This window comes from Strix aluco, chromosome 32 (genome assembly GCF_031877795.1).
Source record: "Strix aluco isolate bStrAlu1 chromosome 32, bStrAlu1.hap1, whole genome shotgun sequence".
Taxonomy (NCBI): Eukaryota; Metazoa; Chordata; class Aves; order Strigiformes; family Strigidae; genus Strix; species Strix aluco.
In genome coordinates this window covers 464,506-492,454 of record NC_133962.1, presented here as the reverse complement: position 1 = coordinate 492,454, position 27,949 = coordinate 464,506, and the positions used below count along the sequence as shown (strand labels likewise).

Below are 27,949 nucleotides of genomic sequence, written 5' to 3'. Positions count from 1 at the left end.
GGTCGCCATTTATAGGGTCCAAGATAATTGACTTTTGTCAAATGCCTTCTGGTGCCTTCCAGCAGTTACAAAAGAATTTGATTAATGTGCGACTCTGTTATTGTTCCCATTTGACCACATCCCAGGCACAGGTGTGCCAGGCCCTGAGGAGTTGATGGGCCATTTTAACCATTTCCGAGCAATCGGGAGGGGCAGGAGCCAGGCTCGTTAACATTGTCAGTCCTTATCTCCACAGACTGGTGTATAGCTCGGGGGATGTGGGTGGAATCGCACCTAGCACCAAGCAGCCCAACAAAGAGGGGGGGGGAAGGGGGTAAGGATTGCACCACCACAATCCACCCCGTGACTAAAGTCAATTTATCTTGTCCATAGAGTGGCAGTGTGGTTGCCTCTTGCCTCTATGCCTATAAACAGAGGATGCCATAATCCAATTACAGTTGAAGGAAATTTTGTGTTTGATTAGCTTCAAAAAGAAAAAAAGTTATTTTGGGATGGTGTACATACGGGGATACTTCTGTAACTGAGTAATCTGTTTAACCATCCTCCAAACCTTAATATACAATACAATTATGAGCCACTTGGTGTCGTGGTTTAACCCCAGTCGGCAACTAAGCACCTTCCCCCCCAGCAGGATGGGGGGAGGAGAATTGGAAAGGGAAAAGTGAGAGAAGTGGTGGGTTGAGATAAGAACAGTTCAATAACTGAACTAAAGTAACATCAATAATAATAAATTGTCATGAAAAGGAAAAATTAGCAAAGAGACGGAAATGAAACCTAAGGAGGACAAGTGATGGCAATGAAACCAACTGCTGACCACCAACCGACCAGTGCCCAGTCAAAACCAGCCCAGCTCCCCAGTACAGGAGAGGATTTTGGTGCTGGGACAAATGGCGACGTGCCAGCTTGGCGTGGGGGTGCCTTTTTGTGCCCTGAGACCCCTCGGGAGGGGCAGGATGGGCTAAAGCTTCCCTCATCCTCCTCCTCCTCCTCCTCTCTGGGCGTTGTGGTCTCGCGGGACACCCCGGGTGAGGGTGTGTGGGAGAAAATAAAGTTTCTGTACGTGAAACAAATGGCCCAAAGCATAAACCATCTGGATTTGGGCAGCAGTAGAGGGAAGCGTAATCAGGAGACACGGATGAAAGGATTGTAAAGGTAAAAGCCTTTCCTGCATTCATTTATTACTAGATCTGATTAATTTGAACAAGTATTTTTAAAAAAAGCCTACCTAGCCATGCATTTGTGATGGCTCAGCGTAATGGAAAATCTAAATAACTGGGATCCTGTAAAATCCGTCTCAGCTTTCAAATAAACTTCCAACCCTCCCACCCTCTTTCTCTGGACAAGCAGAGAAGCTGCCAGGAAAAAAGCCTGGTCTTAATTCAATTCCTCACTTGCAGGAGTGCGATGTGGAGTAAGAACCTTCAGATTGCAAACCAGTAGTTTTCTGTCCTTAGAGAAAAATTCTTGGCTAGTGAGAATAGTCTTCATTTTCAAGTTGGCTGTAAGAGAAATTTCAGCTCCCTGGAATCTGAAGGATACCAGCTGTTAGAACTGACAGCACAGATCACGGTCCACGTGCCTTTCCTGATGTCGTCTCCTTTGATATGTTTTATCTAGTCATTGTTAATGTTGGGAAGAGGGGACGAGATAAAGATGACTGATTTTGCCCTTGGGCGGGGTGTGCTGGAGGGCAGGGAAGGAGGATGCAGCTGGAGCAGCGGGGCTGGAGCAGGGCTGGACTCTTGCTCGTGGGAGTCCGTCTCTTTTCCCAAGTAACAAGTGATAGGACCAGAGGAAATGGCCTCACGTTGCGCCAAGGAAAGTTTAGATGGGACACTGGGAAAAATTTCCTCACCAGAAAGGTTGCCAGTCACTGGAACAGGCTGCCCAGGGCAGTGGTCGAGTCACCGTCCCTGGAGGTATTGAAAAGACGTGTAGGTGTGGTGCTCGGGGGCATGGGTTAGTGGGGCCTTGGCAGTGTTAATTTCTGTGGGTACGGGATGATCTTAAGGGTCTTTTCTCACCTGAATGATTCCGTGATTCTAAAAGAGGCTTTCTGCCCTAAAAATGAGGGTTTAGACCCTAGATGTGAAACTGTGGGCCCTAGAAAAAGGCTGTGGGTAATAAAAGACAGATTTGGACCCTGAAAATGAGGGTTTCAGCCCTCAAAATGCAGCTTTGGGGACCACAAATGGCTCAAACCGTTGTCGTAAATGGCGCTACATCAGGCTGGCAGCCAGTCATCAGTGGTGTTCCCCGGGGCTCAGCTGTAGGGCCAGCGCTCTTCAATGTTTTTATAAATGATCCGGGCACAGGAGTCAAATGTACATTAAGTTGCCAACGGTACTGAAGTAGGAGGAGCTGTGGGTGCCCTCGAGGGTAGAGATTCCTTAGAGATATCTGGGTAGACGGGAGAGCTGGGCAGTCACCAAACGTATGGGATGTATCAAGAGCAAGTGGTGGATTCTCCACCTGGGATGGGGTAATCGTGGTTCTATGCACAAACTGGGGGGCGAGAGGCTGGAGAGTGGCCCCGCAGAAAGAGATCTGGGGGTCTGGGTTGATGGCAAGTTGAATAGGAGTCAACAGCATGTCCTGGCAGCCCGAGGGGCCAAGCGTGTCCTGGGGTGCGTCAAGCACAGCATCACTGCGCTGCTGGGCACTGGAAAGGCCCTGGGACACCTTGCTTGGAGCGCTCCGATTCAGCCCCTGAGGGCTCATCCCGCTGGAAGCAGCCGGGAGTGAGTGGATGAGCCACTGATGATCATGGCAACTAGGATGAAAATCAGGATTTGGCACGATGGGGGATGGAGAAGCGTCTCGTGCCGGGCTGATCGACAAGAGCACATGTTTTCCCTGTGCTGTCTGCTGGTTTGAGGAGAAAACACAGGATTCTGGGGCTGAGACAGCACAGGCGTACGTCAGCTGGGCACCGGGCAGGGAGGAAGGAGCCGGTGGCAGCCCCGTGGCAGAGGGCAGCGGGTCAGCGGTGGCCACGTCACCGTGACCAGCCAATCAGCGGTGGCCATGTCACAGTGGGCATCGCTCCCATCAGCAGCTGCATCACTGTGACGTCATGCGCACGAGGGTATAAGAGCTGCAGAGCGGTGGGTCCTGCCATCCAGCGAGCGTCCGCAGGACGAGCAAGGATGAGCTCCCACCCGGCTGTCGCCGTTAAGGAGCGTCCTGCCAGCATGAGGCTGCGTGGGATGGACTTCTGGGATGGGATGGAGCACAACTTCATGATGCCCAGCGTCACCGCCGAAGGTACAGGCACCCACAGCCACTGCCGGGCCATTGTGGTGCCCAGCGGGTTGAGGGTTGTGTGGGGGAGACTCAGCACTGGAGCCACCTCAGGGGTGTCTCCTCCTGGGGACAGCGATGACACTCCCATTGTCCAATGCGCAAGAGCTCGAGGAGACGTTGGGAGGGTTGAGAGCTGGTGGACGTGGAGCGTGACCTGGTTTTCCTTTGTTTTCCAGAGCGAAGAGCCGTCTGGGACGCGGTGGCCGGCTGCATTCAAGAACAGCTGGTGCTGCACAAGGTGGGGTGACACCTGCATCCTCCTTGTCCGCCCAGAGAGATGGGGAGTCCCCACGGCCCCGGGGCATGGCCTATCGTTTCTCTTCCCTCCTCAGAAAGTGGGAAACTCACCCCAAAAGTCCCCGCTGGGGGACAAACAGGGCTTGTGCCAGGGTGGTATCGCCTCTGGGAGGTGGTGGTGGACCTCAGGGCTGATCCTGGGCGCTGGAGACCCCCCGGATGCCCTCGGGCTTGTTAAAGAATCTCTAGGCTTAGCTTTATTGACAACTCAGAGTTGGGCCAACACCTCAGTGAGTGGCCAATGTCCGAAAGACTCGCGGTGTTTATACACTGTTTCTAAATCTATTACCTGAGTCCAAAGTCTTTGGAAGATTCCACTCAACCTTTTAGTTCTTGATTCTCATAATTTCTTAGTTATTATTTATGATATTGTCTCACACAATTCTGAGAAAGACTCCAAGATGTTCTACGAAAAGCTTAGGTAGAGTGAGCAGTTTCGATATCCTAAATTCTCTTAATCTAGCAACCCCCCTGTGTTTAGTCAATTAATCATCCTTTGTTAAAACTGCCTCCATAGGATTAGCTTGACTGCGTTTTAGAGCAGCCTTGGGTCGGGACTATCCAAGAAGTGGGCTAAGAACACTTTTCAGGCCTGTTGAGCAGAACCCCGGTGCCTTGGTAATACGACGAGATCGCTCAGTCCCGAACACGTTTCACTAGGCCTTAAAATCTATTTCAAATAGACCAGCGGTTGGATTTCAAATTCTTCTCCAGGCTGCTCCTGCCCTGACTTTTTCAGAGGGGGAGGACTCAGCGTCTCCTCCCCAAGCGGGAGAGGGCAGGATCCATTCCAAAGCACCATCCCTGGTCAGGGCCACCTCCAGCTCTTCCCTCTGCCGTCCTCACCCTTGGGTCCTTCCTTCTCTTCTGTTCCAGGGTGTCCGAATTCCCGCCCTCGGCTGCTTCGACGTTGTCTCCAGACAGATCCAGGTTGGAGAGGAGGCCGTGACTATCCACAGGCCCGTCTTTCGCCCGGCCAGAAACCTTGTTGAGGTCTGCAACCTGTCGGACAACAAGGCCTACCTGCCCGGTAAGATGGCGGATTAAACCCTGGTTGGCTTCACGGTCATCGCGTCCCTTCCCTGGGGCTGAGAAGCTTCTCGGAAGTGACTCCCCCTCTGTGGAGCAGAGCCCAAAATTTGGGGTTTTTTCTTTTTGGGGGAGGCAACGATCGTTTTGCCTTGGGAAGTGCCTGTGGAAGGGCCACTGGGTGAACGTCTCCACCCCTCTCGTGTGGTTTTTTTCAGGCAACAAGGAGCTGGAGCCCCTCAAATACTCCAAGGTGGCCACAGCCGCCTCGGTGTCCCGGCAGAAAGCGGCGGGCTGCATTCAGGGCACCGTGTCCCTCCTCTCTTACTGCCTGGGGAAGGGGAAGAACGTTGCCTTCGTCCTGAGGGACATCGGGGTGCTCCTCATTGAAGGCAAAACGGTGCAAATGAAGTTCTACTATGACTTCCTGGAGATGTTGTCTGGGAAGGAGAACTTGAAACAAGTGATTTTCAAGGTGAGTGGTTCTGTTTCTCCGTGGCGCGCGCGGGCAGTCCCATGGCGGTGGCCTGGCAGGAGACAGCCAGGTGAGAGTTGATGGTCCTACCAACTCTCCCTGCCTCAAGCTCCTCCAATATGGACTCACAGCCATGCTGAGGAGATCCACCATCTTGGAGCTCCTCCAATATGGCTCACAGCCACGTTGAGAACATCCCACCATCTTGGAGCTCCTCCATTGCAGGTCCCCCGGCTGCTGGACATGGTGGTGTCCCGGATGGTACCTGTGGCCTCCCTGAGTTTCTCTGGCCATGTCGTCATCTTTCCCGAGTGAGTACGTTGGCGGCTGTAGCCGCTCTCAAGGTGACATTTGCTCCTTGTGACCCCACGGGTGTCTTCCCATGGGGACACCCGGCAGTGACTCTTGATGTCCCCAGGCCGTGGTCGCTCCCATAAGGCAGATTTGATGGGTAGGACCAAGGAATTTAGGCAACACTTCCTTCCCATGGTGGCCTGGACTCTTTGCTGGGTGACTCCTTTTCCCAGGACTGTGCTTGGGGATGGGGCATGGTGGACTTGGGGAAAAACATGGTAGAGTTGGGGAAAAAAACCAGCCTTTACGGCAATGCCAAAATCTGCCGGTGAGCACGGCGAGTGGCAAGGGCTGGTGGTGCTCTGGGTCACAGCGGTGTCTTCTCCTCGTTCCCAGGCTTGAAATGGAATTTGTACACAAACCACCTCTCAGGGCTCTTCTCAAGACCTCGAGACAAGTCCCTGGCGAGGATGAGCAGACGAGAAGAGAGTTTCTGCCACCTCTTGGACAAGGTAAAGCATCTCCCGGCTCCTTTCCACAGTGCGGGCAACCAAATTCTGTCATTTGACTTGGAAATCACTGGCTCTGAGTGTCAAAGGGCTCCGACTTGTGCCAAAGCTTCCCCCCAGCTCGGCACAGCCGTTTGTCCTAACGACTCATTGGCTTCACCAACACGGAGCCCTGGGGTGGGATGCGCCCAAGGATGTGGTGGGAGGATGGTGATCCAAGGCCGCCTCTTCCCCGCCAAGAAACGACCCCCCAAAAGAGTCCCTGTCACCTCCCCACTCCCTCCTTCCACACCGGGAGCTGACGATGCCGTTGCAAAACCACAGCAATGGGGAACTGGGGGCAGAGAGGCTGCGATGGCGGCTGCGAGGGGAGCAGAACGGCCCTCTTGGACCTTTGGGGAAGGGGCTGGAGCACCCCTGCGTGTCACCGGGGCCGGCAGCGGCCCAGCGATGCTCTTCTGACGAGGTTTCTCCTCCCAGTTGCAGTGGGATGTCCTGGGTTCGCTGCTCCAAGCTCGCCTAACCAGGAACTACCACAGTTCCAGGAGATGACGGGGCAGAAGAAGAGGAAGAAGATAAAGTCTTCGGTCAGGTGAGGCTGAAGGCTCAGGGCTGGGGGTCTGCACAGGGTTGTGTTGCCCAGAGAGGTGGTGGATGCCCCATTCCTGGGAACATTCGTGGTCAGTTTGGACGGGGCTCAGAGCGACCTGCTCTGGCTGAAGATGTCCTTGGCCATGGCAGGGGTGGGGTTGGTCTAAAGGGACCTTTAAAGGTCCTTTTTAACCCAAACTATTCTGTGATTCTATGATTTTCTGACCCAGCCAGAGCCCATTCCCCAGCCCCAAGCACTTGCCACCCATCACCGCCCATCGGAGGGGTGGGATGGGGCTAGTGGGACCCCCAGTTTCACAGGGCTGGATCTTCTCCAGCCCTTCAGGAGAGCCCCAGCGTGGCCTGGGGACACGGGGACAGCCGTGTGTCAGCCGCAGGGCCCAGCTCAGGGGATTTTGTTCCTCACAAAGAGGCACAAAGAGAGTCATGGGGGGCAGGATGCGGCCCCAAACCTAGCGTGTGCTCAGGTAGAGACCTCTCTGCCGTTGTGTCCTTCCAGGCAGCAGCCGGAGATCCTGGGGGATTCCTCTGGAGAAAAGCAGCCTGGGACCGGCCAAGCCAAGGGCAAAGCTGCGCTCAAAGACCGAGCGTCAAAGCAGAGGCGAGCCCAAGCGCAGGCATTGACAGATCAGAGCTGCAGAGGAGGAGGAGGAGAAGGAGGAGGAGGAAAAGGAAAAGGAGAAGGAGGACAAGGAAAAGGAGGAGGAGGAAAAGGAAAAGGAGGAGGATGGGGACAAGAAGGACGAGGAGAAGGAGGAGGATGGGGAGGAGGAGGAAAAGGAAAAGGAGGAGGAGGAAAAGGGAAAGGTGGAGGATGGGGACACGAAGGACGAGGAGAAGGAGGAGGATGGGGAAGAGAAGGAGGAGGATGGGGAGGAGGACGACGAGGAGAAGGAGGATGGGGAGGAGAAAGAGGAGGATGGGGAGGAGAAGGAGGAGGATGGGGAGGAGGACGACGAGGAGAAGGAGGATGGGGAGGAGAAAGAGGAGGATGGGGAGGAGAAGGAGGACGAGAAGAAGGAAGACGACAAGGAATGGTGGAAAAAACGCTGGCAGATGCAAAGACCTGGAAAGCCAAGCCCTCCCCTCCTCAGGAGGCCTCGTACTTCAGAACACCCGTCATAGCTGTTTTGTCGACGACGAGCTCTGAGGCCAGCCTGCTCGAGGAGGCCTCCTGTGACGGGCCCAAATGGCCGCTACGGAGGATAAGATGGAGAGTGTTGTGAAGTTTCCTCCTCAGAAATTCTGGCCGGTGTTGCAGTAACGTGGGAAAACGATTCCGGACGTGGAACTCCGGGGCCAACCTGCTCGAGGAGCCCCTCGATGAACACCCGGGCTTTGGGGCAACCGATGGAGGGATGAGGGGACCCGGCTCCCCGCGATGCCTCGCGCTGAGGAGCAGATCTCCCCGGGCTGGAGAGTCCCTGGCTGGAGCCATCAGGAAAAAGAGGAATAAAAATAAAGGGGGAAAGTTGCAAAAGAGCGTCGACTTTTTTAATCGGTTGCAACCGCAGCAGGGGGAGAAGGGTTTGGCAGTTGGCCAGTGGCGCTGAGATCAGCCCAGCGTGGTCCCATGGGAGGGACCTTCCCCAGGGACCTTTGCCATGGCTGTTGGGGAAAGAAACTGGCTTTTTGGGGCAATAGAGGGCAACCAGGCACTTGGAATGACATCGTGAAGGTCGGAATGTCCCTGGAGGGCAAAGGAGAGGAGGCGAGTGCAGCCGGGGAGGGGTGGATGGCACCTATGCGCAGGGGCAGGGGAGACACCTGAGCTTTCACCCAGTGTTGGGGCAAGGAGAGAGCAAGGCTGAGCTCAGCTCTGCTGGGCTGGGCTCACTTCCACCCAGGGCCAGAAGGAGCTGGGCAAGAAGAGAGCAAGGCTGAGCCCAGATCTGCTGGGCTGGGCTTTTTTCTTCCACTTGGGGTAGAGCTGAGGCTCTTTATCATCCTATTTCTCTCCCAGTTTATCCCATTTAAATCCCAGGTGCCCCCTCTGGCCACCCCGTGGGCCACCCCCAGGGTCCATCTCATTTTTTGAGGCTCAACCCTCACGTTTAGGGCACAAAGCCTCAGTTCTTAGAGTCCATTGTTCAGAGACCAGAGAGTCCATTTCTTAGAGTCTGTTTTTCAGGGACTTAATTCTTAGGATCTGCTCTGGAATTTTTAGGGCCCAAAGCCACGTTTTCATTTTCCAAACCCGAATTTTGAGGGCCAAAACTTTCCTTTACAGAGTCCAACGCCTCAGTTTTAGGGTTCAAAACCTAAAAGGGTCAAAAACCTAAAATTGGGTCTGACGCTTATTCTTCAGTGGCAAAGCCTCAGTTTTCATTTCTAAAGCCTCAGTTTTAGTGTCCAAACCTCATTTGAAGACACTAAAGCTCACTTCAGAGTCCGGGGCCTCAGTCTGGTTTCCAAACCTTCATTTAGAGGGCTCAAAGCTTCAACTTTAGGGTCCAAATTCTCATTCCTGGGGTCCAAATCCCTCTTCTACAGCTCAAAGTCTTATTTTTGGACTCTTATATTAAAGGCCCAAAACTTCATTTAAGGGTGTAAACTCTCATTTGTAGGGACAGAGCCACTTCTTTACAGTCAAAATCTACATTTAGAGAGTCTGAAGCCTCTGTTTATGGCCCAAAGCACCATTTTTTGTTTCCAAAGTCTTATTTTTAGAGTCCAAAACATAATTTCTAGGGCACAAAGCCTCGATTTAATCATCAAAACTCTCACTTCAAGGAACAAAACCTCATTTTGGGTCTCCAAGCCTCATCTTTATTGTTCAAGGCCTCAATTTTAGGGTCCAAACATCCTTTTCAAGGCTGAAAGCCTCATTTTAGTGTTTTAACCTTCCATTGTAGGCTCCAAAACTTCATTTGTAGGGTCTTAACCTTACTTTTAGGGTAACAAGCCTCATTTTTAGGGTCCAAAGCCTCAGTTTTAGTTTACTTATATGGCCCAAACCCTCATTACTAGGGTCCAAAGCTGCATTCATACAGTCCAATTCCTTAATATAGAACAGAAAACCTAACTTTGCAGTCCAAGGCCTCATGCTGAGGCTATAAAGCCTCATTTATACAATCCAAATGCTCATTTTCAGAGTCCAAATACTCACTTTTAGAGCCAGACTCTTGTATTACCAAAGCCTCATTTAGGTGGTCCAGAGCCTCGTTTTTAAGGCCAATAGCCTCATGATGAGGGGCCAAATACTGATTTGTAGGGTCTAAACCCTCTTTTTAGGGAACAAAGCCTCCGTTTTAGGGTCCAAAGCGCTACTTGGAGGCTCCAAAGACTCATTTAGAAGACCCAGATCTTTCTTTTAAGAGTATAAAATCTCGTTCTATTATCCAAATCCTTGTTTTCTGTTTCTATTCCCAAATTTTGAGGGTCCAAAGTCTCATTTTTAGGGCCCAATGCCTCCTTTTTAGCAGTCTAAGCCTCATTTATAGGGTCCAAACCTCATTCTTAGAGTTGAAAGGCACAATTTCTGTTTACAAGTCTCATTTTTAGGGCCCAAAGCCTGATTTTTAGGGTCCCTCCCCTCGTTTTAAGCGTTCCAAGCCTCATTTTGACTAAATGCTCATTTGTAGGGTCTAAGCCCTCACTAAAAAGCAAATCCTCAGCTTTAGGGTCCAAAGGTTTATTTGGAGAATACAAAGGCTCATTTATAAGGGCCAAAGCCCCATTTCGGGTGTACTGGGTGTGGCTGAGCCGGAACTGGTTTTCCCCTGTAGCAGCCCTCACGGTGCTGTGTTTTATGTTGGGAGCTGGCAGGGTGTTGATAGCACCCTGGTGGTGTGGCTACTGCTGAGTGGTGCTTCCACAGCACCAAGGCTCTTTCCGACATTTCCCCCCCTCCCCCGCAGTGGGACGGGGTGGGCCAGATCTTGTGAGGGGACACAACCAGGACAGCTGACCCGAACTGACCAAAGGGATATTCCAGACCATATGACGTCTGCTCAGTATAAAGCTGGGAGAGAGGAGGAAGGGGTGGGGTCACCCTTGGTCCTCCGAGGCAACCCCTACGCGTAGTGGAGCCCTGCTTCCTGAGAAGGCCCGACATCGCCTGTTCATGGGAAGTAGAGAATAAATCTGTTTTCTTTTTTTTGCTTCCACGCGCAGACCTTTGCTTCGCTTTGCTTATATTAAAACTGCTTTTGTTTTACCCACAAGGGTTGGTTGGTTTTTTTCCTATCTTATATTCTTTTCCCTCTTTGCCCTGTTGAGAAAAAAGGGGAAGGGGGGGAAGTGATAGAGCGACTTGGTGGGTACCTGGCATTTAGCCAAGGTCAAACCACCACATAGGGTTTCCAAATATGCATTTTTATGGTCCAAATACTCCTTTTGGGGTCAAACTCTTTCAGGATTAAAGCTTCATTTGAAGGGCTGCAAGCCTCATTGTAGGACCCAAGGGTTCATAGTTTCTGAGGTTTTAAAGCCTCATTTCTAGGGTCCAAACCCTAATTTTAGGGCCCAAGGGTTCATTGTTTCTGAGGATTTACAGCCTCATTTCGAAGGTCCAAACCCTGATTTTTAGGGCCCAAGCGTTCATTATTTCTAAGGATTAAAAGCCTCATTTCTAGGTTCCAAACCCTAACTTTTAGGGCCCAAGTGTTCATTATTTTTGGGGATTTGAAGCCTCATTTCTAGGGTCCAAACCCTGATTTTTAGGGCCCAAAGCCTCATTTGGGGGGTCTAAAGTGTCATTTTTGAAGCCTAACTCCGTGTTCTGAGGGTACAAAGCCGTATTTCTGTGGTCTGAAGCCTGATCCCAGTCTCGGGTAGTGTTTTTACCTCTAAGCAGGCTGGATTGCCCTGAGCAATTGCCGAAGCACAGTCCTTCTTTCTGGGGCCGGGCTCTCCTTTCCTTTGTTTTCCTTCAGCACAAACACTACCCCTGCCCGCACCTCCCGCCCCTCATCACACCGCACCCGGGCTGGGAACAGAGAGAGCCAACCACAAAGCCAACGCGCCCTCCTACTCCAGAGACTGGCCGATAGAACGCTTTGGGAAGGGAATTTTCCTGACGCTACCCCGAGTGACCCGGCGGGGCTGGGTGTGAGGGCAGGCCCGGAGCCCCCCGAGCGCCTGACAGCGCAGGCCGCGGCAGGGCCGGGCCTGGGCCGCCGCCATGACAACCGCCCCCCCACTGCCGCGGCTCTCCCGCCATTTCAGCCCAGAGCCCGCCCCGGCCGGCAGAGCGACAGCCAATCGGCTGCTGCGGCGGGAAGCGCCGCCAATCAGCGCTGGGCGTGCCCTGCCCAATCCCAGCGCCGCTCTCGGCAGAGAGGCGGGAAAGTTCTGAGGGGAGGGACCCGCCCCTGGCTGAGGCCCGGCGGCCCCGAGCCCCTCCAGCCCCCGGCCCGGCCCGTGCCCCTCCGCGTCCCAGGGGCTGCCGTGGGGAGGAAGGCCTGGCGCTTCCCAGCCAGCGTCGCCCCAAGGAGCGCGGGGCCTCCTGCCACACGGAGCAGCGAAACGCCCGGTGCCATCCTGACGTCTGCAGCGGGGAGAGCTGAGGAACCAAAGCCCGGCTGGGCTCTGCCCCCTCAGCTCAGCCTGAGGCCACAACGGGACCTGAGGGAATCTTCTGCTGCTGGCAGCTACCCGGGACACCCACCAGGCACCTGCCTGAGGTGGTTTGCCTCTTTGGGCAGGATTTTAAAGGCCCAGAGCTTCATTTTTAAGGACCAAAGTCTGATTTGGAATGTTAAAAGCCTCAGTTTTAGAGTCCAAAACCTGTTTATAGCTTCCAAAAGCACATCTTCATGTCCCAAGCCTCGTTTTTAGCTTCCAAATCCTCATTTTCAGGGACCAAAACCTCATTTTCAGAAACCATAGCCTAAAATTTAGGACTCGGTCTGCAGTTTTGAGGGCCCATATCCTGGCTCTCCGACCAGTAAGAACCGTGGCCTGCAAGATGTCGGCTGATAATAAGCATTTCTAGAACAGTGAGGAGAAAGTAAGTTGAAAGATGAAGTGACAAATAGGCACACAGATGTTAAAAGGTATTTTTCCTATGTACTTTTTTCTTTTGGCAAATACTCTCCATCTTCAAGCAAATAAGAAGCCGGTCTGTGATCGCGAAGACCATCACAGCCCGTTTTATTACAAACTGGTACCATACTTCCCCTAAGAAAACCTGCCAACCCCCAGCACGTCTGCTCTTCGCTGGGCGAGGTTAAGTACCAGCTCTTAAATCCCACAGGGGGACTGTCCGGCTCCACACACACGTGACAACTAGTCTGTAACTGATACGGGGGAAAACAACTCTCTTCCAGCACACACCAATCTGGATTTCTTCACCGCCCCTACACACCAAGTTTCAGTAGGTCTTGAGTTCAAGTAACTGTGTTCAGTTATGGTGCAGCTGAAATTTGGCCACAGTTACTGGAGATGGTGGGAAGGAAGGGGCAGAACCACATTTTTAGAAAAAAATTAACACGGGCACTGAACCATATTAGCTGTTATCTGAAGTACACGAATCGGTTACATGACAGCGGTACACTTCAAGAAAGGGGAGAGAAAAGGGGGAGATCATGCTGGGTGCTATTGAAAGACATTTAATGAAGAATGCGATCAACATTGCCCTGTCTCTAGATCAACTGCCCTTGTCCTCATGGGCGCTTTTAACTCCCCAGACATCAACTGAGAATATCATACAGCAGACACAAGCAGGTCCAGGAAGGTTCTCTAACGCCGTAGTCCCACTATGGGCTGCTGAAGATCCTCTCCAAGACTAAGGACTCCTGGGATTTTGTAGTCACCTGCACAATGTTGAAGAGCCCCTGAGACGCTGAGCTGGCCAACAAGGTCTGGACTTGCTCTGTAAGAGGATAGCGAGGCCCATTTATACATGCTGTTTTGAGGTCTTGGGAGTGTTTTTGTGCACGAGGGAAAGGAATGTCTCTGCAAACTTCCAGTATTTCATGCAGCACAGATTTCTTTCCTCCAGAGCAGCACCCATAACCTCATTTTGCACACTGTTCTCATTTAAAGCTGCCTTCTAACAGGGGAACTATCCCGCCCGCACTACGTACCCATCTGCATGTCTGTGCATTGATCAGAAACTGAAATGGGACTGTTCAGTTTTGGGCAGCTCTGCAGGCCAACAGCGTTCCAAAGCTGCATGTATTTCTCAGGTGGGAATTGTGACAAAATAGAGATGCTCACTAAATAAGGGCTCTCTGCAGAAGAAAGTGGAACTTGTGCCAGGTCCTTGCACAGTTATTGCAAACTGCATCATGTGTCCTGCTTGCAACCGCTAGAGATCAAAACATGAAGTAACCCATGTGATTTTAAACTCTCCCAGGCCTGCTAGGCGTTACAGACTACTACGGACTGCTACGGACTATGACCTTTCTATCAGAAGTCCTCTTAGCTCCCCCCAAAGGACTCGGACCTGCTGGGGATGGAGGTTCTGTAACTGCTTATTACAGCTACACTACCCGAGGAGCTTCCAGTTCGCTGCTATCGTGAGCTACGAGCTCTAATAGCTCTTAGCCACCGGCTCTGAGTGAAGGCTAGATTCACATGAGGATTTAGGTGTTGCCAGGATGTTCCCACCTCTAACCAAGAGAGGAGAGCCTACCTGGGGCATCCTTTTAGAGAGAGGGCTGGTATGGCCCTCTGTCTCTAAAAATAAAGCACAACGTGGTACCTGTACACCCACCTTCCCAACCTTATACTCTACCTTGGATGTTAGGAGTACTCCAAGATGTGAAGAAACCCAGGTTCAGCCTCCTTTTATTTCCTGAGTGGATCTTGAGCTTCTCTTCCACCTTGCAACTCATGAACCTGGTTACCCTTGAGGGCAGGTAGGCCACAGGCACGCTGGGCTAGCACCGCAGAGTCTGTAGATGCAGGCACCCGAAGCTGATGGCAAAGCAGGGAATTGAACTGAACGTATCGGTTGGATTACTTTTACCTTCCCACACATCAAATTGCTTTTACCATCATTTCAGCGTTTCCTAACATCTGTGTATGAACAAGGTGGAAAAATGGGAAGGTGAAGAGTACTGCCAAAAGCCTCAACGCACAGGAGATGGGAAAGGTAAGGAACGTGGGGGTGTCCGTAGGGTGGTGGAGTGGGAAAGGGCTGAGGGTGAGACAAAGGATGCGAGACTTCAGGCTTTCCTCCTCTGGTGAAAGTGGAGTTCCTGTTGCCTGCTCTCTGCTCTGGGCCAGGCTAAGGCACTGCGATAATTACACTCTGTCTGCATGCTTCATTCATTTTTTTTCTTTGAGAAAAAAATCCCAGAATGCTGATGGGCTTTATGATTTATCATGTCAGTCAGGGCTCCAACAGAAGCCTAGTGTCGGCACTTTCAAAGATGAAGCAAAACTTTCTAAAATCAAGAAGCTTGCACAACTGGAAAGTTTTGAAGCTCTACATCTGACAGCTCTCTACTTTCCCTTTGAGTTGCTAGGGTTAACGCTTTTAACAACAGCGTTGATGAACAAGGAAAGTGGTAGAGGTTCACACGTAATCGCCTTGTTTCAGGAGCCTGGGATTTAAGATGCGCAACATACGACAGTGTTAAACTTTCATTAAAATAACCAATTTCCCTTTGTAAATAACTAGCTCCTTCACCATCTAATGTCTTCACAAGGCTCTTCACAATCTGATGTCTTTGTGAGCTCTGACAGTCTCTGTCCCTCCACTCTTCCCCTGCATTTGTGGGAAAATATGTGCTCCTTCTCAAATAACTTAATATGCCTACAAACAATAACCAATGCTTTGTAGAGTAGGAGATGAAGTGTTTGCTATTACATCAATTCACATTTATCGTTCACTCCACAGTTCAAGCAAGTAAATAGACGGCCAAAATTGCCAATACAGAACAAAAACCAGGACAGGGACTGACTTCACGGACTTCAAACCAATGCTGTGGATTTATTTCAGCCTTTAGCAACGTACCTTAGAGTCTGCATCTGCTTTCATCATTCAACTCACACGCACAGTGCAAACGAATGACTTATTGACAATTCTGTCTTCTCCAGAGCATCCTTCCCTACTCAGCAATTCCAAGTAGTATTTGAGGTACCTAGGCTTAAAAATATAGCAAGGAATTACAAATCCCTCACTTTTTAAGTAGTCCCAGCTTAAGAGTTTACAAAGAAAAGACAGTTGTTGCTGTGATTCAGATTCGGTTTTTATTTACACAGGTGTTAACTAAGATCATCTGCTGGTAGGCAGGAAAAAAACCATCGATCCCACCAACCTGGGTAGCATCTTTTTTCTCTTAAAAACCACTGAAATTCCAATCCTCCAACACCTCATTTTGTGGAGGAACATTTAACCCCTTGCACTTCTAACAAATTCTAGATTTGCGTCTTGCAAATAACTCTGTTTTGTGGGGAGTGTCGACACACACAGACTCAGAAAGTCTGAAGAGAAGCCGACGTGGAAGCTCTCCAAGTCCAGATTCGTGCCTTCGCGTCATTTTCCACCACTGGTAGAAATGAAAGTCTTTACTTCCTTCTCAGAAGTTAATGCAGGGCAGGCGCTACCTGGTAGGCAGTGGTGCCTCGGAAGTGTCCTGGAGAGGTGCAGAAACACACGGCACGACTGGCAGGTCTTTTGTTGGCTAATGGTGCTTTTTTATAGTGAAAATTTAGGTGGCATTCATGCCCTAATAACAGACCTAACTCGGCTGTTTCATTGTGCTCAGTGTCTCACCCTGAGCAGAGTCCTTGAGTGCAGGGGTCAGGAAGACCTCTCCTATTCTTTCCAAGTGAAAGTGGTTCTGGGAAAGCGACAGGACATTCCTGGGCATAAAATAATAGAGCTGCAATCCTGTCCACCCTCCTCCACTAGCCCTGAATTAGATGATCACAGTATTAATTTTCTAGAATAAAATTAAGGTGTGATCATGCTAGTGCTACTCACTTTCTGTTTGCTAGCAGGAAACCTTTCTTTCCTGTCTGCCTGGCTCCCCTTTGACATCAGAAGGTGGTGCTGGGTATGACACTGGGGCAAGATTACAAAGTAGGTGGACGGTAGAAACGTCCCCTTTGTTATGGAGTTGCCGGTTTGCTATTGAGATATTCATGTCTCGGGCAGGTGTTTAAGCTTTCTCCTAAGCTGCAGGAGGCAGGGCGGTGTCTGTTTGTTTTTCTGGGAGACAGTGCCACAGCTTTGTCGAAGGAGGAGTCTTCTGCAGTAGCTGCAGTCTTCACATGTCCAAAGCAAGCGGAGCAGCTGTTGAAACAGCCACCTTAGACTTCCGGAGGGCTAACTTCGACCTGTTCGAGAGACTGGTTAACAAAATCCCTTGGGAGGCTGCCTTGAAGGAAATGGGAGTCCAGGAAGGCTGGACATACTTCAAGAGCGAAGTCATAAAGCCACAGGAGCAGGCTGTTCCCGTACGCCGAAAATCAAGCAGGAGGGGAAGGAGACCGGCCTGGCTAAACAGGGACCTTTGGCTGCATCTCAAGAACAAAAGGAGAATCTATCGCCTTTGGAAGAGGGGCCAGGCCTCTCATGAAGACTATGAAGTCATAGTGAAGTTATGCAGGGAGAACATTAGGAGAGCCAAAGCGCAGCTAGAGCTCAACTTGGCTGCAGCTGTTAAGGATAACAAAAAATCTTTCTATAAATTCATTAACAGCAAAAGGAGGATTAGAGAAAATCTCCCTCCCCTACTGGATGCAGAGGGAAACATGGTAACTAAGGATGAGGAAAAGGCTGAGGTGCTCAACGCCTACTTTGCCTCAGTCTTTAGCAGTGGAACTGGCTGTTCCCTGGACACCCAGCCTCGTGAGCTGGGAGATGGGGAGGGGAAGCAGACTGATGTCAGCACAGTTGAAGAGGAGGTGGTCAGAGACCCGCTACACCACTTGGATGCACACAAGTCTGTGGGACCGGATGGGTTACACCCGAGGGTGCTGAGGGAGTTGGCAGATGTGCTCGCCAAGCCGCTGTCCATGATTTACCTGAAGTCATGGCTAACTGGGGAGGTCCCATTGGACTGGAGGGTGGCAAATGTGACACCCGTCTACAAGAAAGGCAGAAAGGAGGATCCAGGAAACTATAGAGCTGTCAGTCTGACCTCGGTGCCAGGGAAGGTCATGGAGCAGGTCATCTCGGGTGCCATTAAAAGTCATATAATGGACAACCAGGGGATCAGGCCTAGTCAGCATGGGTTTATGAAAGGCAGGTCCTGCCTGACAAACCTGATCTCCTTCTACGACAGGGCGACCCGCTTATTGGATGAGGGAAAGGCTGTGGATGTTGTCTACCTTGACTTTAGTAAGGCCTTTGACACCGTTTCCCACAGCATTCTCCTGGCGAAACTGACTACTCGCGGCTTGGATGGGCACACGCTTCGCTGGGTAAAAAACTGGCTGGATGGCCGGGCCCAAAGAGTTGTGGTGAACGGAGTTAAATCCGGTTGGCGGCCGGTCACGAGTGGTGTCCCCCAGGGCTCGGTTTTGGGGCCACTTCTCTTTAATATCTTTATTGATGATCTAGATGAGGGGATCGAATGCACCGTCAGTAAGTTTGCAGACAACACCAAGTTGGGTGAAAGTGTTGATCTGCTCGAGGGTAGGGAGGCTCTGCAGAGGGATTTGGACAGGCTGGAGCGATGGGCTGAGGCCAGCTGGAAGAGTTTTAATAAGGCCAAATGCCGAGTACTGCACTTCGGCCACAACAACCCCCAGCAGTGCTACAGGCTTGGGGAGGAGTGGCTGGAGGGCTGCCAGTCAGAGAGGGACCTGGAGGTGCTGACTGACAGCCGGCTGAACAGGAGCCAGCAGTGTGCCCAGGTGGCCAAGAAGGCCAATGGCATCCTGGCTTGCATCAGAAATAGCGTGGCCAGCAGGGACAGGGAAGTGATCCTGCCCCTGTACTCGGCACTGGTGAGGCCGCACCTCGATTACTGTGTTCAGTTTTGGGCCCCTCACTACAAAAAGGCCATTGAATGACTCGAGCGTGTCCAAAGAAGGGCAACGAAGCTGGTGAAGGGTCTGGAGCACAGGTCTGATGGGGAGCGGCTGAGGGAACTGGGGTTGTTTAGTTTGGAGAAGAGGAGGCTGAGGGGAGACCTCACTGCCCTCTACAACTGCCTGAAAGGAGGTTGCAGAGAGCTGGGGATGAGTCTCTTTAACCAAGTAACAAGCGATAGGACAAGAGGTAATGGCCTCAAGCTGCGCCAGGGAAGGTTTAGACTGGATGTTGGGAAGCTTTTCTTTCCAGAAGGGGTTGTTAGGCGTTGGAATGGGCTGCCCAGGGAGGTGGTGGAGTCCCCATCCCTGGAGGTGTTTAAGAGTAAAGTTGACTTAGCGCTTAGGGATATGGTGTAGTTGGGAACTGTCAGTGTTAGGTCAATGGGTGGACTGGATGATCTTCAAGGTCTTTTCCAACCTAGACAATTCTGTGATTCTGTGATTCTGTGAACATGAGCAGCATGAGAAAGAGGGGAGCTCGAGGGATTATTCAGCCCCTTCCTTGGCAGGTCACTCCCTTCCACACCAGGCTTCTTCACTGTCTCCAGAGATGCCCGAAACTGAGCCCTGTGCACACATACACAGACACCCCGGCACAGGCACAGACAACTCCAGCAGGACAAACACCTCCCCACCTTGGAGAGGTTCGTGCTGTGTCACCCTCTGTGGGGCGCAGAGACAAGTGCTGGAGGGGACACGGTTACAGCTCACCCCAACCCTTTCATTGCCCAGTCGGGTCCCCATCGGATCTGTGGCAAAACCAGCTTCCCCTCCTGCCCGCTCTGCCCTCGGCATCTGCTGCGCAGCGGGTGGGCGGCTGCAGCAGGATTTTCTGCGGGAGGAGGCACCACAGACATGGCCCTGGGGCTCCGGGGGCCCATGGCCATGCCCCCAGCAGGCGGGGGCCACGACAGTGGGGCATGGGGGACAGGGAAAGGCACCAGGAGAAGAGGGAGAAAGCAGCACCCAGAGACAGGGTCAGGGAAACAGGAATTTATTGTCTTTTTCTTCAATAAAGACCTGCTGCAGCCCTGCTAGTGCTGCCGGTGGGGCGTCCTCTTGCAGGACTGGGGAGAGTCCTGGGGGCCGGGTGTCCTCCTCTTTGGGGGGTGTCGGGACCCCCCAGGTGACCAGAGTCCCTGCCCTGGCTGGGAGCGGAGGGGCTGCGGCTACAGCCCTGGGCAGAGGGGCTTGCTGCCACCACCTCCCCCGGCTCCTCCTGGGGCTGCCTCTGCTCTGCCAGGACAGGAGCAGATGGGGGGTGGCCGGGACCCCCATGGAGGGCGGCCTCCGAGGTGCTGGCTTCCTCCTCCCTGTCCGAGCCTTCAGGGCTGCTGGAGGAGAGCGGGCTGGAGTCAGGAGACCCTGCCTGGGAGGTGGTGGGGCTGGGGCTGGATGTGGGGCTGCTGTGTTCCCTCCTGGCAGCGTAGGAGAGCAGCAGCCTCCTGTTCTCCTTGCTGCACCGGCACATGGTGACATTGATGAGGCTGTGGACCAGCGGTGCTGTGTGCTCCTGGAGGCTGTGCTGCAGCAGCTGGACAGTGGCCTCCTCGTCCAGCCTGTAGCAGCACAGGGCATTCAGGACCAGCTTTTCCGCTGTCATTGCCAGCCACCACTGTTCTGCATGGATTGCGTCCAGCTTCTGGCGCAGCCAGCGCAGTGTGGGGTAGAGATGATGGTGGTTTTCCTGAAAAAAGGTTGCCCGGACCTCGGGCGGAAGGCCACCCACGGTAGCCCTCTCCTCCACACAGCCGGTGGACGGCAGCCGGGCAGCGGCATGGCAACGCAGCGATACATCAGAATGGCGCCACGGCAACGCAGTGATGTCACAATGCAGCAATGTGACAGCACGATGATGCGCAATTGCTCTCTATATAGAGCCGCCCGCTGGGAGAGCGGCAGATGCGGCCTCAGCTGAGTTGCCTCTGGTACAAGAGGAATCAGTGCAGGGTCGCAGCTCCAGGAGAGCTCTTGGAAGGAGCCATGGAGCGCCATCTCACCACTGGCGTGCAAAAGGCAGACGCGCTGCAGAGTGCACCAGGAAAGAGGAGAAAGGTGAGCAGCGGGCCGATAGAGAGGGCTGAGCCAGGGAGCCTGGGACGTGGGGGACTGCTCTGGGGGCCTCGGGACGTGCCCTTTCTTGCAACTGCTGTGCAGGAGGCTAATGGAGCTAGCGCCTGAGTGTGTTTTCTTAGGCCGGGCACAGGAGAGAGCACCTGGGAGAAGGAGCTATCAGCCTGACGGACCGTGAGCTGCTGGACCTTCCACTCGGGGCCAAGATCCCTGTGCTGCCTGGCTCCAGACCTGTTTTCAGCCGGGCAAAGCTGGGGGAGAAGGTAAAGGAAGTAGAAAAGGGGCAGAGAAGCTCTCTTTTACAGGGTCCCCGCCATTCAGAGAAGTCCTTGCAGCCACCTGCTCTACAGTGGGAGCTGCAGCCCTTCAGTCTGACAGTTGGACTTCTCTGTGGGAGAGTCTCTGAAGTAGAGAGAACTTTCCTCTGGGTGGGAAGTCATCCAGGAATTAGGCTATACCTTGGAGGTTTGGAAATGCCAGCCTGTGTGTGGGAGGAGCTGGGAAGTGCATCTGTCCCTGCTGCTCTCTCCTTCCCCGTTCACGCTCTGGAACATCTCACAGCTTCACCTGACCTGGGAGATCCCTACTGTCGCCTACTCCGGACAGAGTACAACAGCCTGCATGACCCGTACCTGAAGGCATACCACAAACGCAGACACAACTTCAGGAGACTGAAGGAGGCGGGTTACATCACCAGCGATGGCCAGGTAGGTTTGGACGCTGAGAGGCTTATAAAAACGATTGTCTCCAAGCGGGCTTCCCCGAGCTGAGGGAGTGTGTGCAGGGGCATAGCTCCCTGCCCGCTGCGTTCGGGCCATTTTGGGGTCTGCGTAGCTGGCGCTTGACAGGGCCTGGATCAATTCCTCGTCTCTTCACAGGTGGTTTGTACTCTGAAGGAGTTCAACGAGTACAGACAGTACCTGCTCACACTCAGGCTGCAGGCGGAGAACGTGGCCAGGCGAGAAGAGGTAGGCAAAGCGGAGCGTTCGCGGACACCTGCCAGCGGCATGGTGCCGAGGGCTGGGGCTTTACTTGCTGTGTCTCAGGGAGGGGATCAGTGCAGAAGAGGGGAGGGCTGGGCTGGTGGGCCGGGCGTTGTGGCGGGGAAGGGACCACCCAGCTCAGAGCTGAGCTATCACAGGGTGCTGGGGTGGGCATGGGCTGGGCAGGAAGGTCATGTGCAAGGACGCGGAGTGCTGAGGGAAGAAGCCCTTCTCTCCGGCCCTCATCACATGGCTGAAGCAGAGTGCTGGCCTGGGCCCGTGTGAAGCCTCAGCACGGCGGGACGTGAGCGCTTGTCCAGGCAACAGCGAGCCACAACCTGGTGTCACCTTTCAGGAGAGGCTTCGGCAGCACCTGGCCAAATTTAAGGATGCCCCCGAACCGGCGGCAGTGATGGACACTTCTCGCCTGGCACAGCAGCTGCTGCAGCCTCAAAAACCATCTTGCCCACCTCCACGCAAAGGCAGGAAACGAAGGCAATGCACAAGAGTGAAAGGAGCTTTGGACAAAGGCCAAACCTGCTCCCAACCTGAGTTGGGACAGGAAAGTGCCAAGCTGTCCCAGAGGCTCAGCAGCGACGCCGGCTCCGAGAGGAAGCCAGACGTCGCTGCAGACAGTGTGTTCAAAGCTGCACTTGAACAAAAAGCTGCACTTGAACAAAAAGCTGCAGCAGAAGCCCAGCAGCTTGAAGAAGAGGTGGCTGAGACTGTGGCACAGGAAGTGTTTGAGAGGGTGAAGGCTCCTCAGGATCCCTCTGTTTTAAGGAAGGCTGCCCTGGGGAGCAGGGAAAGCTTGTGTGGCAGTGCCACAAGAGCAGAGCCTTCGGAGACTTCTCCAGATTGCCAGCAACCTGGTGGGCAAAGAGCTGCAAGGACAAGAATTCCCCAGAGCATCTGAACAGCAGAGCCTGGAAGCAAGCAAGGGAGCAAAGTTGCCTGTATCACCACCGCTGCCAAATACAACTGCTGCTGAAGTCTCGCGACTGAGTTGCACAATTGCCAGGGAGAGCATCCAAAATGCCATCTCCAGAGTTCACCAGCGCTGTGCAGAACGGACTGGGAATGCCAGAACCGTGCTCCCTGACGTTCTTGAAATGGCAGTGAAGAAGTTAGAGAGTGAAATTAAGTCAAATCCAAGAGCGTCAGCCAAAGCTTTGGCTATAAGGGCCACGGCAAGAGAGATCGTGGACACTGTATTAGAGCGGACAGTTCAACGTGGGCCTGCACTGACCCCTGAACTGAGGTCTGGAAGGGGTGTCACAAAACGGCCCACACCACAGGATGGAAAGGAGAGCCATCCCGCTGCGGATGCCCTTCCCTCCATGGGCCTGCAGTTTTCCAGGCAGCCCGTCCCTCCAGCAGGTCCGAAGCCCCCAGCACAGACAGGAGCACGGCGTCCACTGCTTCGCATAAAGCTTGTCCACAGCCAGCCCCGGCAGCCCGTGTGAAAACGAGGGCGTTAGTTGGGAGGCTTGTGGATGATGCCCTGAGGAGTTGTGTTGCAAGAGAGGTGTAGAGCCCGTGGGCAGCTCCAGCAGGCCGCAAACACAGACCTTACTCCCTTGTGCGTGCAATAAAAGAGCTTGCTCCCGAGTGCTTGCTTGTGCCTCCCTTCAAGCCAGGCCGTACTGTGCCTGGGCATTTTCCCTGCCGTAATCCGTATCGTCGTCTTCCCTCTTACAGCCTCTGTCGTGCTAAGACCCCAATTTTACAGGGGATCTCAACGAGGGAGGTGAGACCTGTCCAACATTCTTGTCTCGTTTAACGAGCTTTGCTGCCAGGCTCGTGGCGGGGCGGGTCCAGCTCTAGGAGCTGGGTTTTCACCTTGTGGGAAGAACATTGTTGGTCTTCGCCTTGAGATCCTTTGTCTGGGGCCCCTTCTCCTCAGACCGAGCTCCCCCAGGAGCTCTGAACAAACACGTGTGGTCCCCCACCCGGGGACTGCTCTGTCATGTGTCCCTTGGGTGTCGGGTGCCTTGAGGCAGGAGACAGGTATGTTGTGGAGCCCAGAATCGGGCACTTGAGCAGGGTCAAGCAGCCTGTGCCAGGGCTCACCCAAAGGGGAGCGGTGGGAGCAAGCCCCTCTCTAAGGGGAACGCGCTCCTGGGCTGTGCCACAGGCCCGGCCTTTGATGGTCACCCATGCAGCATCCCCCGGGGAAGGGAGGCCTTTGGTTTCACGCGGGGACAAGTCAAATAGCTGACAGGGAAGGGGAAATTCAAGTTGTAACGGCTCAGCAGTGGTAATTTGTGACCGAGGAATGATCATCTGGCATGGAGGGCAAGGTGGCCCCGCTGCAAGAAAGGGGTTAAACTGGCTGGAAGCAGGGACGATAGAGACAGAAGGACTCCCTGCAAGGCAGTGTAGTTTCCCTGGGCAGTGAGATAAGAAACAGCCTCGGCATTGTCTTGTAGCCATCCTGGAATGGGAGCTCTCAGGGGCTACCTCTGGTCCGGGAGATGGATCCACGGCCCGGATGAGGTGCCCCATTCAAACCGCTCACGGGATGGGCGCTGGAGATAAGGAATCTGCTCGTGACGTGTCTTTGCAGACTCCGTGTAGAACCGCTTAGTGCTGCAGGACTCTGCCCAATGCATTGGTTGTTAATTTTTAGTTTTTCTTTATAGTTAAGCCCAAACGTGAGTTTAATTTGCCTCGAGGGGGACCATAAAAATGCCCCAGCAGCAGGAAACAGAGCCTAGCCTGCCCAGGAGACCTCTCGAGCCTTTGGTTTAACACTCTGCCCATCTGCAGAGAGACAGCAACACCAGCTGCAGGTAGGCTACAGCCGGCACCTCAAGGGGCAGCCGCGGCTCTGGGACACGGGGAACAAGGGGCACGTTGTGCAGAAACTCTTTAGCTCTCACTTGGGGAAGGCCTTCCCGCGTGACCTGCTGTGTATTGGCGGCTGTGGGCAGTGGATCAAGCTCAGGCCTCAACTCCCTCAGTGTCTCTTTCTCCATCCCAGCCTGTTCCCCAGGACGTTCCCAGCCCTTCAGGATCATCAGCACTCACCCCCACACCCCTCCACAGCCAGCCCCTCTCTCTCCCAGGCTAAAGGCGTCCTTCTGTCCTGGCTGGCCAAACCATAGAGCCCTCCCGCTCCCCGGCAAGACGGGCAGCATGCAGAGAGGGAAATGCTCGCTGCAGGCAGCTCGACACGTCTGTGAGCGGCCAGCCCCTCGCACCCCCTTCTCAGTCACGCCAGCACCAGAAAATACCAGCAGCCAAAACATCTTCCCTCTGCTACTCCAGCCCTGCAAGGTCACTCTTGCTTCTCTTCTTCATTTTCTTCTTTCTTTTCATGCCCTGTCCTGCACCGCAATGGCAAAACCACGTTCCATTTGGGTGAGAATATGTCTGTGACCAAGCTGGCTGTGAGGACGGAGGCAGCAGTGCTGCATTCCTGCGCCACCTCTCCCCATCAGCCCCTGCCGAGGCTTTCGGCAGAGACCTCCTTCCTCCTGCCCTCGCTGAGCTCCTGCAGTTCTCTGCCGTAGCCTGTGGCGGATTTCCTTGCAGGGACGTCGCCGTGCTCGTCACATCACAGGCTGTCCCAGCTGATGTGTGGCTGGCACATCCCTCCCGTGAGCTTTACCCACATCCCAACACGCTGCAGGGATGAAATGCTCTTTATTTTTCGAGCGATCAAACCTCAGAGGTCTGACAAAACTTCCCGGGGGTGTCAGTGCCACGAGTTCCCTTTCCTTTCCCGACTCCCCAACGGGCCCTGCACAGGCTCTTCTGCTGGGCCTTGCCTGGCTCCTCACAGGCAGAGCCCGGCCGATGCCTGGCCTGGGGCTGCTCCAGCTCCCGCCATCCCTCTGCTCTCCAGCTCCCCAGGCCCCGCACACAGGCCCTGCTGGCGCCGGCACCCACAGCCCTTCCTGCAGGGCCGCTCGCCCGCCTCTGGCCCCGATTTAGGCCTGTGCCTGGTGTCGGGGTTTGCAGAGTGTGCGCTGGGTCTGCATTGGCCCTTTTCTCTAGTTTTTAGTTTTAGGTTTTTTTAGTGTTGAGGTTTGGTTTGGTGTGTTCCCAGAGGGATCAAGGGGTTGAACAGGGGTGGCTGCAGGAGGAGCTGCTTGGAGGTTTGGCACTGTCCTTCAGCTCGGCCACCCCCCGGAGATGGGCACCTGTGGGGGTGAGCCTGCTTGTGCTGGGGAGCTCCGGGTCCCCGGGAATCACCTCATCTCACGGGGAAAATCCTCCTGCAGCCAGAGCCAACTCTCCTGCGTTGTTAGCCACAGAGCCAGCGCCTGCTCGGAGCCCTCCCTCATCCTGCCCAGCCAGCCAGAGACTGCTTAGAGACCTCTTCTACCCCAGCTCCCCCCCGCCCACCCGGGCTCCCCGCCGGCAGCCGAGCCCAGCCCAGCCCAGCCCAGCCCGCGGCTCCCACGCGTGTTCCCGGGCGGGGCTGCGGGCACGGGTGGTCGGGGGGGGGGGGGGATGGCGCGGGGATGTGCGCGGGGGGGTGCGCGGTGATGTGCACGGGGTTTGCGCGGTGGGTGCGCGGGGGGTGCGCGCCCGGGCGGCCCCGTCCGGCTGCCGATCCCAGCGGCGGAGGCGGCGGCAGCAGCCGCGGAGGTTCCCGCCGGGGCCGGCGCTGGCGGGGGGGGCTCGGCCGGCAGCGGCGGCGGGGCCGGGGGAGCGGCGGGGCCGGGAGGGCCCGGCGGGGCGGGCGGGGGGTGCCCCGGGGAGGGCGGGGGGGAACGGGACGCTGAGCCCCGGGCGCCGGCGGGGGGAGCGGAGCGGGCGGAGGGGAGCGGCTCTCTCGGTGCCGGCGGCGGCGAACCGGCCGCCTTTGCGGGGCAGAAGCTGCGTCCCGGCCCCGCGCCGAGAACCGCCCCCCCCTGCCGCCCCCACAGCCCCGGCCCCGGGAGGGGGCAGCGGAGAAACTGCCCCCCCCCGCGCCCGGCGCCCTCCGAGGGAGTGAAGCGCCGCTCCGTCCTGCCCCCCCCCAGCCCCCGCCGCCTCCGGCCCCCCCGTGGGGACCCCCGGGAGGAGGGAGCCTCGCCCGGCCCCTGCGAGGGAGCAGCCGCTCTGGGTGAGTGCAGCGGGACCCTGGAACGGCGGGAGGTTTGGGGGGGAAAAGGGAAAAAAAACCCAGAAAAGCGGCTTCACCCCCCCGCGGCCCCTCGGGCTGTCCGGTGGCTCTTGGTGCTGAATTCCCGGGGGAAGCTGAAATGGGCGGGGGGGGGGGGAGCAGCGGTTTGGGGCTGGAAAGGCAACGTCCTTCAGCACTGTCCTGGTGGAGGAGCGACCCAGCCTCATCTGGCCGCTTTAATTCCATTTTGCCTCTCTCCCTGTAAATCCCTGAGCCCGGGAGGTATCTCCAGCAGGTACCTTTAATTACAAACTGCTTCCGATGGATTCCGGAATGAGACTGGGATTGCTGGGAAAGGCCTAAAGGAAACTGCTCTGCTGCCAGATGGCCTTGGCTGGGCACTGGGAGCAGCTTCCCATCCCTACTCTGGCACGGGGTGAGATATTGGTGTGGGGGAAGGAGCCAGTTTATGGTTGAATCCCATCGCTGATGGCAGACAGAGCCCAAGGGAAAAACTGCCTGGGCTGCTTCTCCTGCCAGAGCTTAGGGCAGAGTTTGTCTATGGCATCATAAAATTTTTATGGCATCAGAGTCTAATTAAGACTTTGAATTTACTTCTAGAATTTAAAAACCCAGAGGAAAGGAATAACAAAGTCCCTGCCAATGTAACTGTGACAGGTGCATATATTTTCTTCCCGTTGGTGATCCAAAACAACAACACGAGAGTATTTCACTCTTGTAAAAAGTGCCAATAGCACGTTGCTCCTGACCTGTGCAGCAGTTCCATTCTCAGCTTGTTGAGGTTCAAACGCTTCCTGTCGAGGCCCCAGGATCACACCCAGCCCTGGCTGGCTGGATGCACAGCGTGTCGCTGTCCCAGCTTCAGCCGCTCACGGACTGAGGGTCAACTGTCACTTCAGACCCTAAAAAATAGGCACTTATTAAGCTTCCAGTGACGGTGAAGCTCAGCACATGGAGTCTGTCCATGAGCTCGGTAGCATTTTGCACCAAACAGTGAATTTAGTACTTAACGTCCAGGCTTCTGCAGTCCCTTCTTTGGACCCAAATTGCGTGAGAGGATTTATGGTGTATGGGTGAGTGGAGTCAGAGGTGGGGATTTGTGATGGCTGTGTTGGAAATGAGAAGTAGGAATTCTGCTGGGGTGTCTGAAGAGCTGTTGGGAGGCCTGTGCTGAGAGGGGTCTGGATGGCAGGACTGCTGCATCTGATCTGCCTCCACGAGGAGCTGAGGCTTTACTCACCTGCAGGGGGTTGTCTCTGCAACAAGCGTCTCAAGTGTGCGTGTGTGAAGTGCTAAGGCTTGGACAACCGGCCCAAGCCAGACTTGACCTATAGATGAATCCTGT

The 27,949-nt window shown here is 54.4% G+C and overlaps 2 protein-coding genes across 2 annotated transcripts in view; one reads left to right on the top strand and one right to left on the bottom strand.

Annotated features, from left to right (window-relative positions):
- Nucleotides 1–27,949, bottom strand: part of LOC141916920 (uncharacterized) — a 137,094-nt gene that overhangs the window by 34,513 nt on the left and 74,632 nt on the right. The gene's annotated exons all lie outside the window — the stretch shown is intronic.
- Nucleotides 3,150–8,075, top strand: LOC141916918 (uncharacterized). The gene is made up of 10 exons (XM_074809833.1): nucleotides 3,150–3,320; nucleotides 3,440–3,544; nucleotides 4,480–4,633; nucleotides 4,851–5,107; nucleotides 5,333–5,418; nucleotides 5,798–5,913; nucleotides 6,391–6,502; nucleotides 7,022–7,158; nucleotides 7,579–7,624; nucleotides 7,784–8,075. The coding sequence occupies exons 1-10, from the start codon at nucleotides 3,150–3,152 to the stop codon at nucleotides 8,073–8,075; spliced, it is 1,476 nt and encodes a 491-aa protein (XP_074665934.1).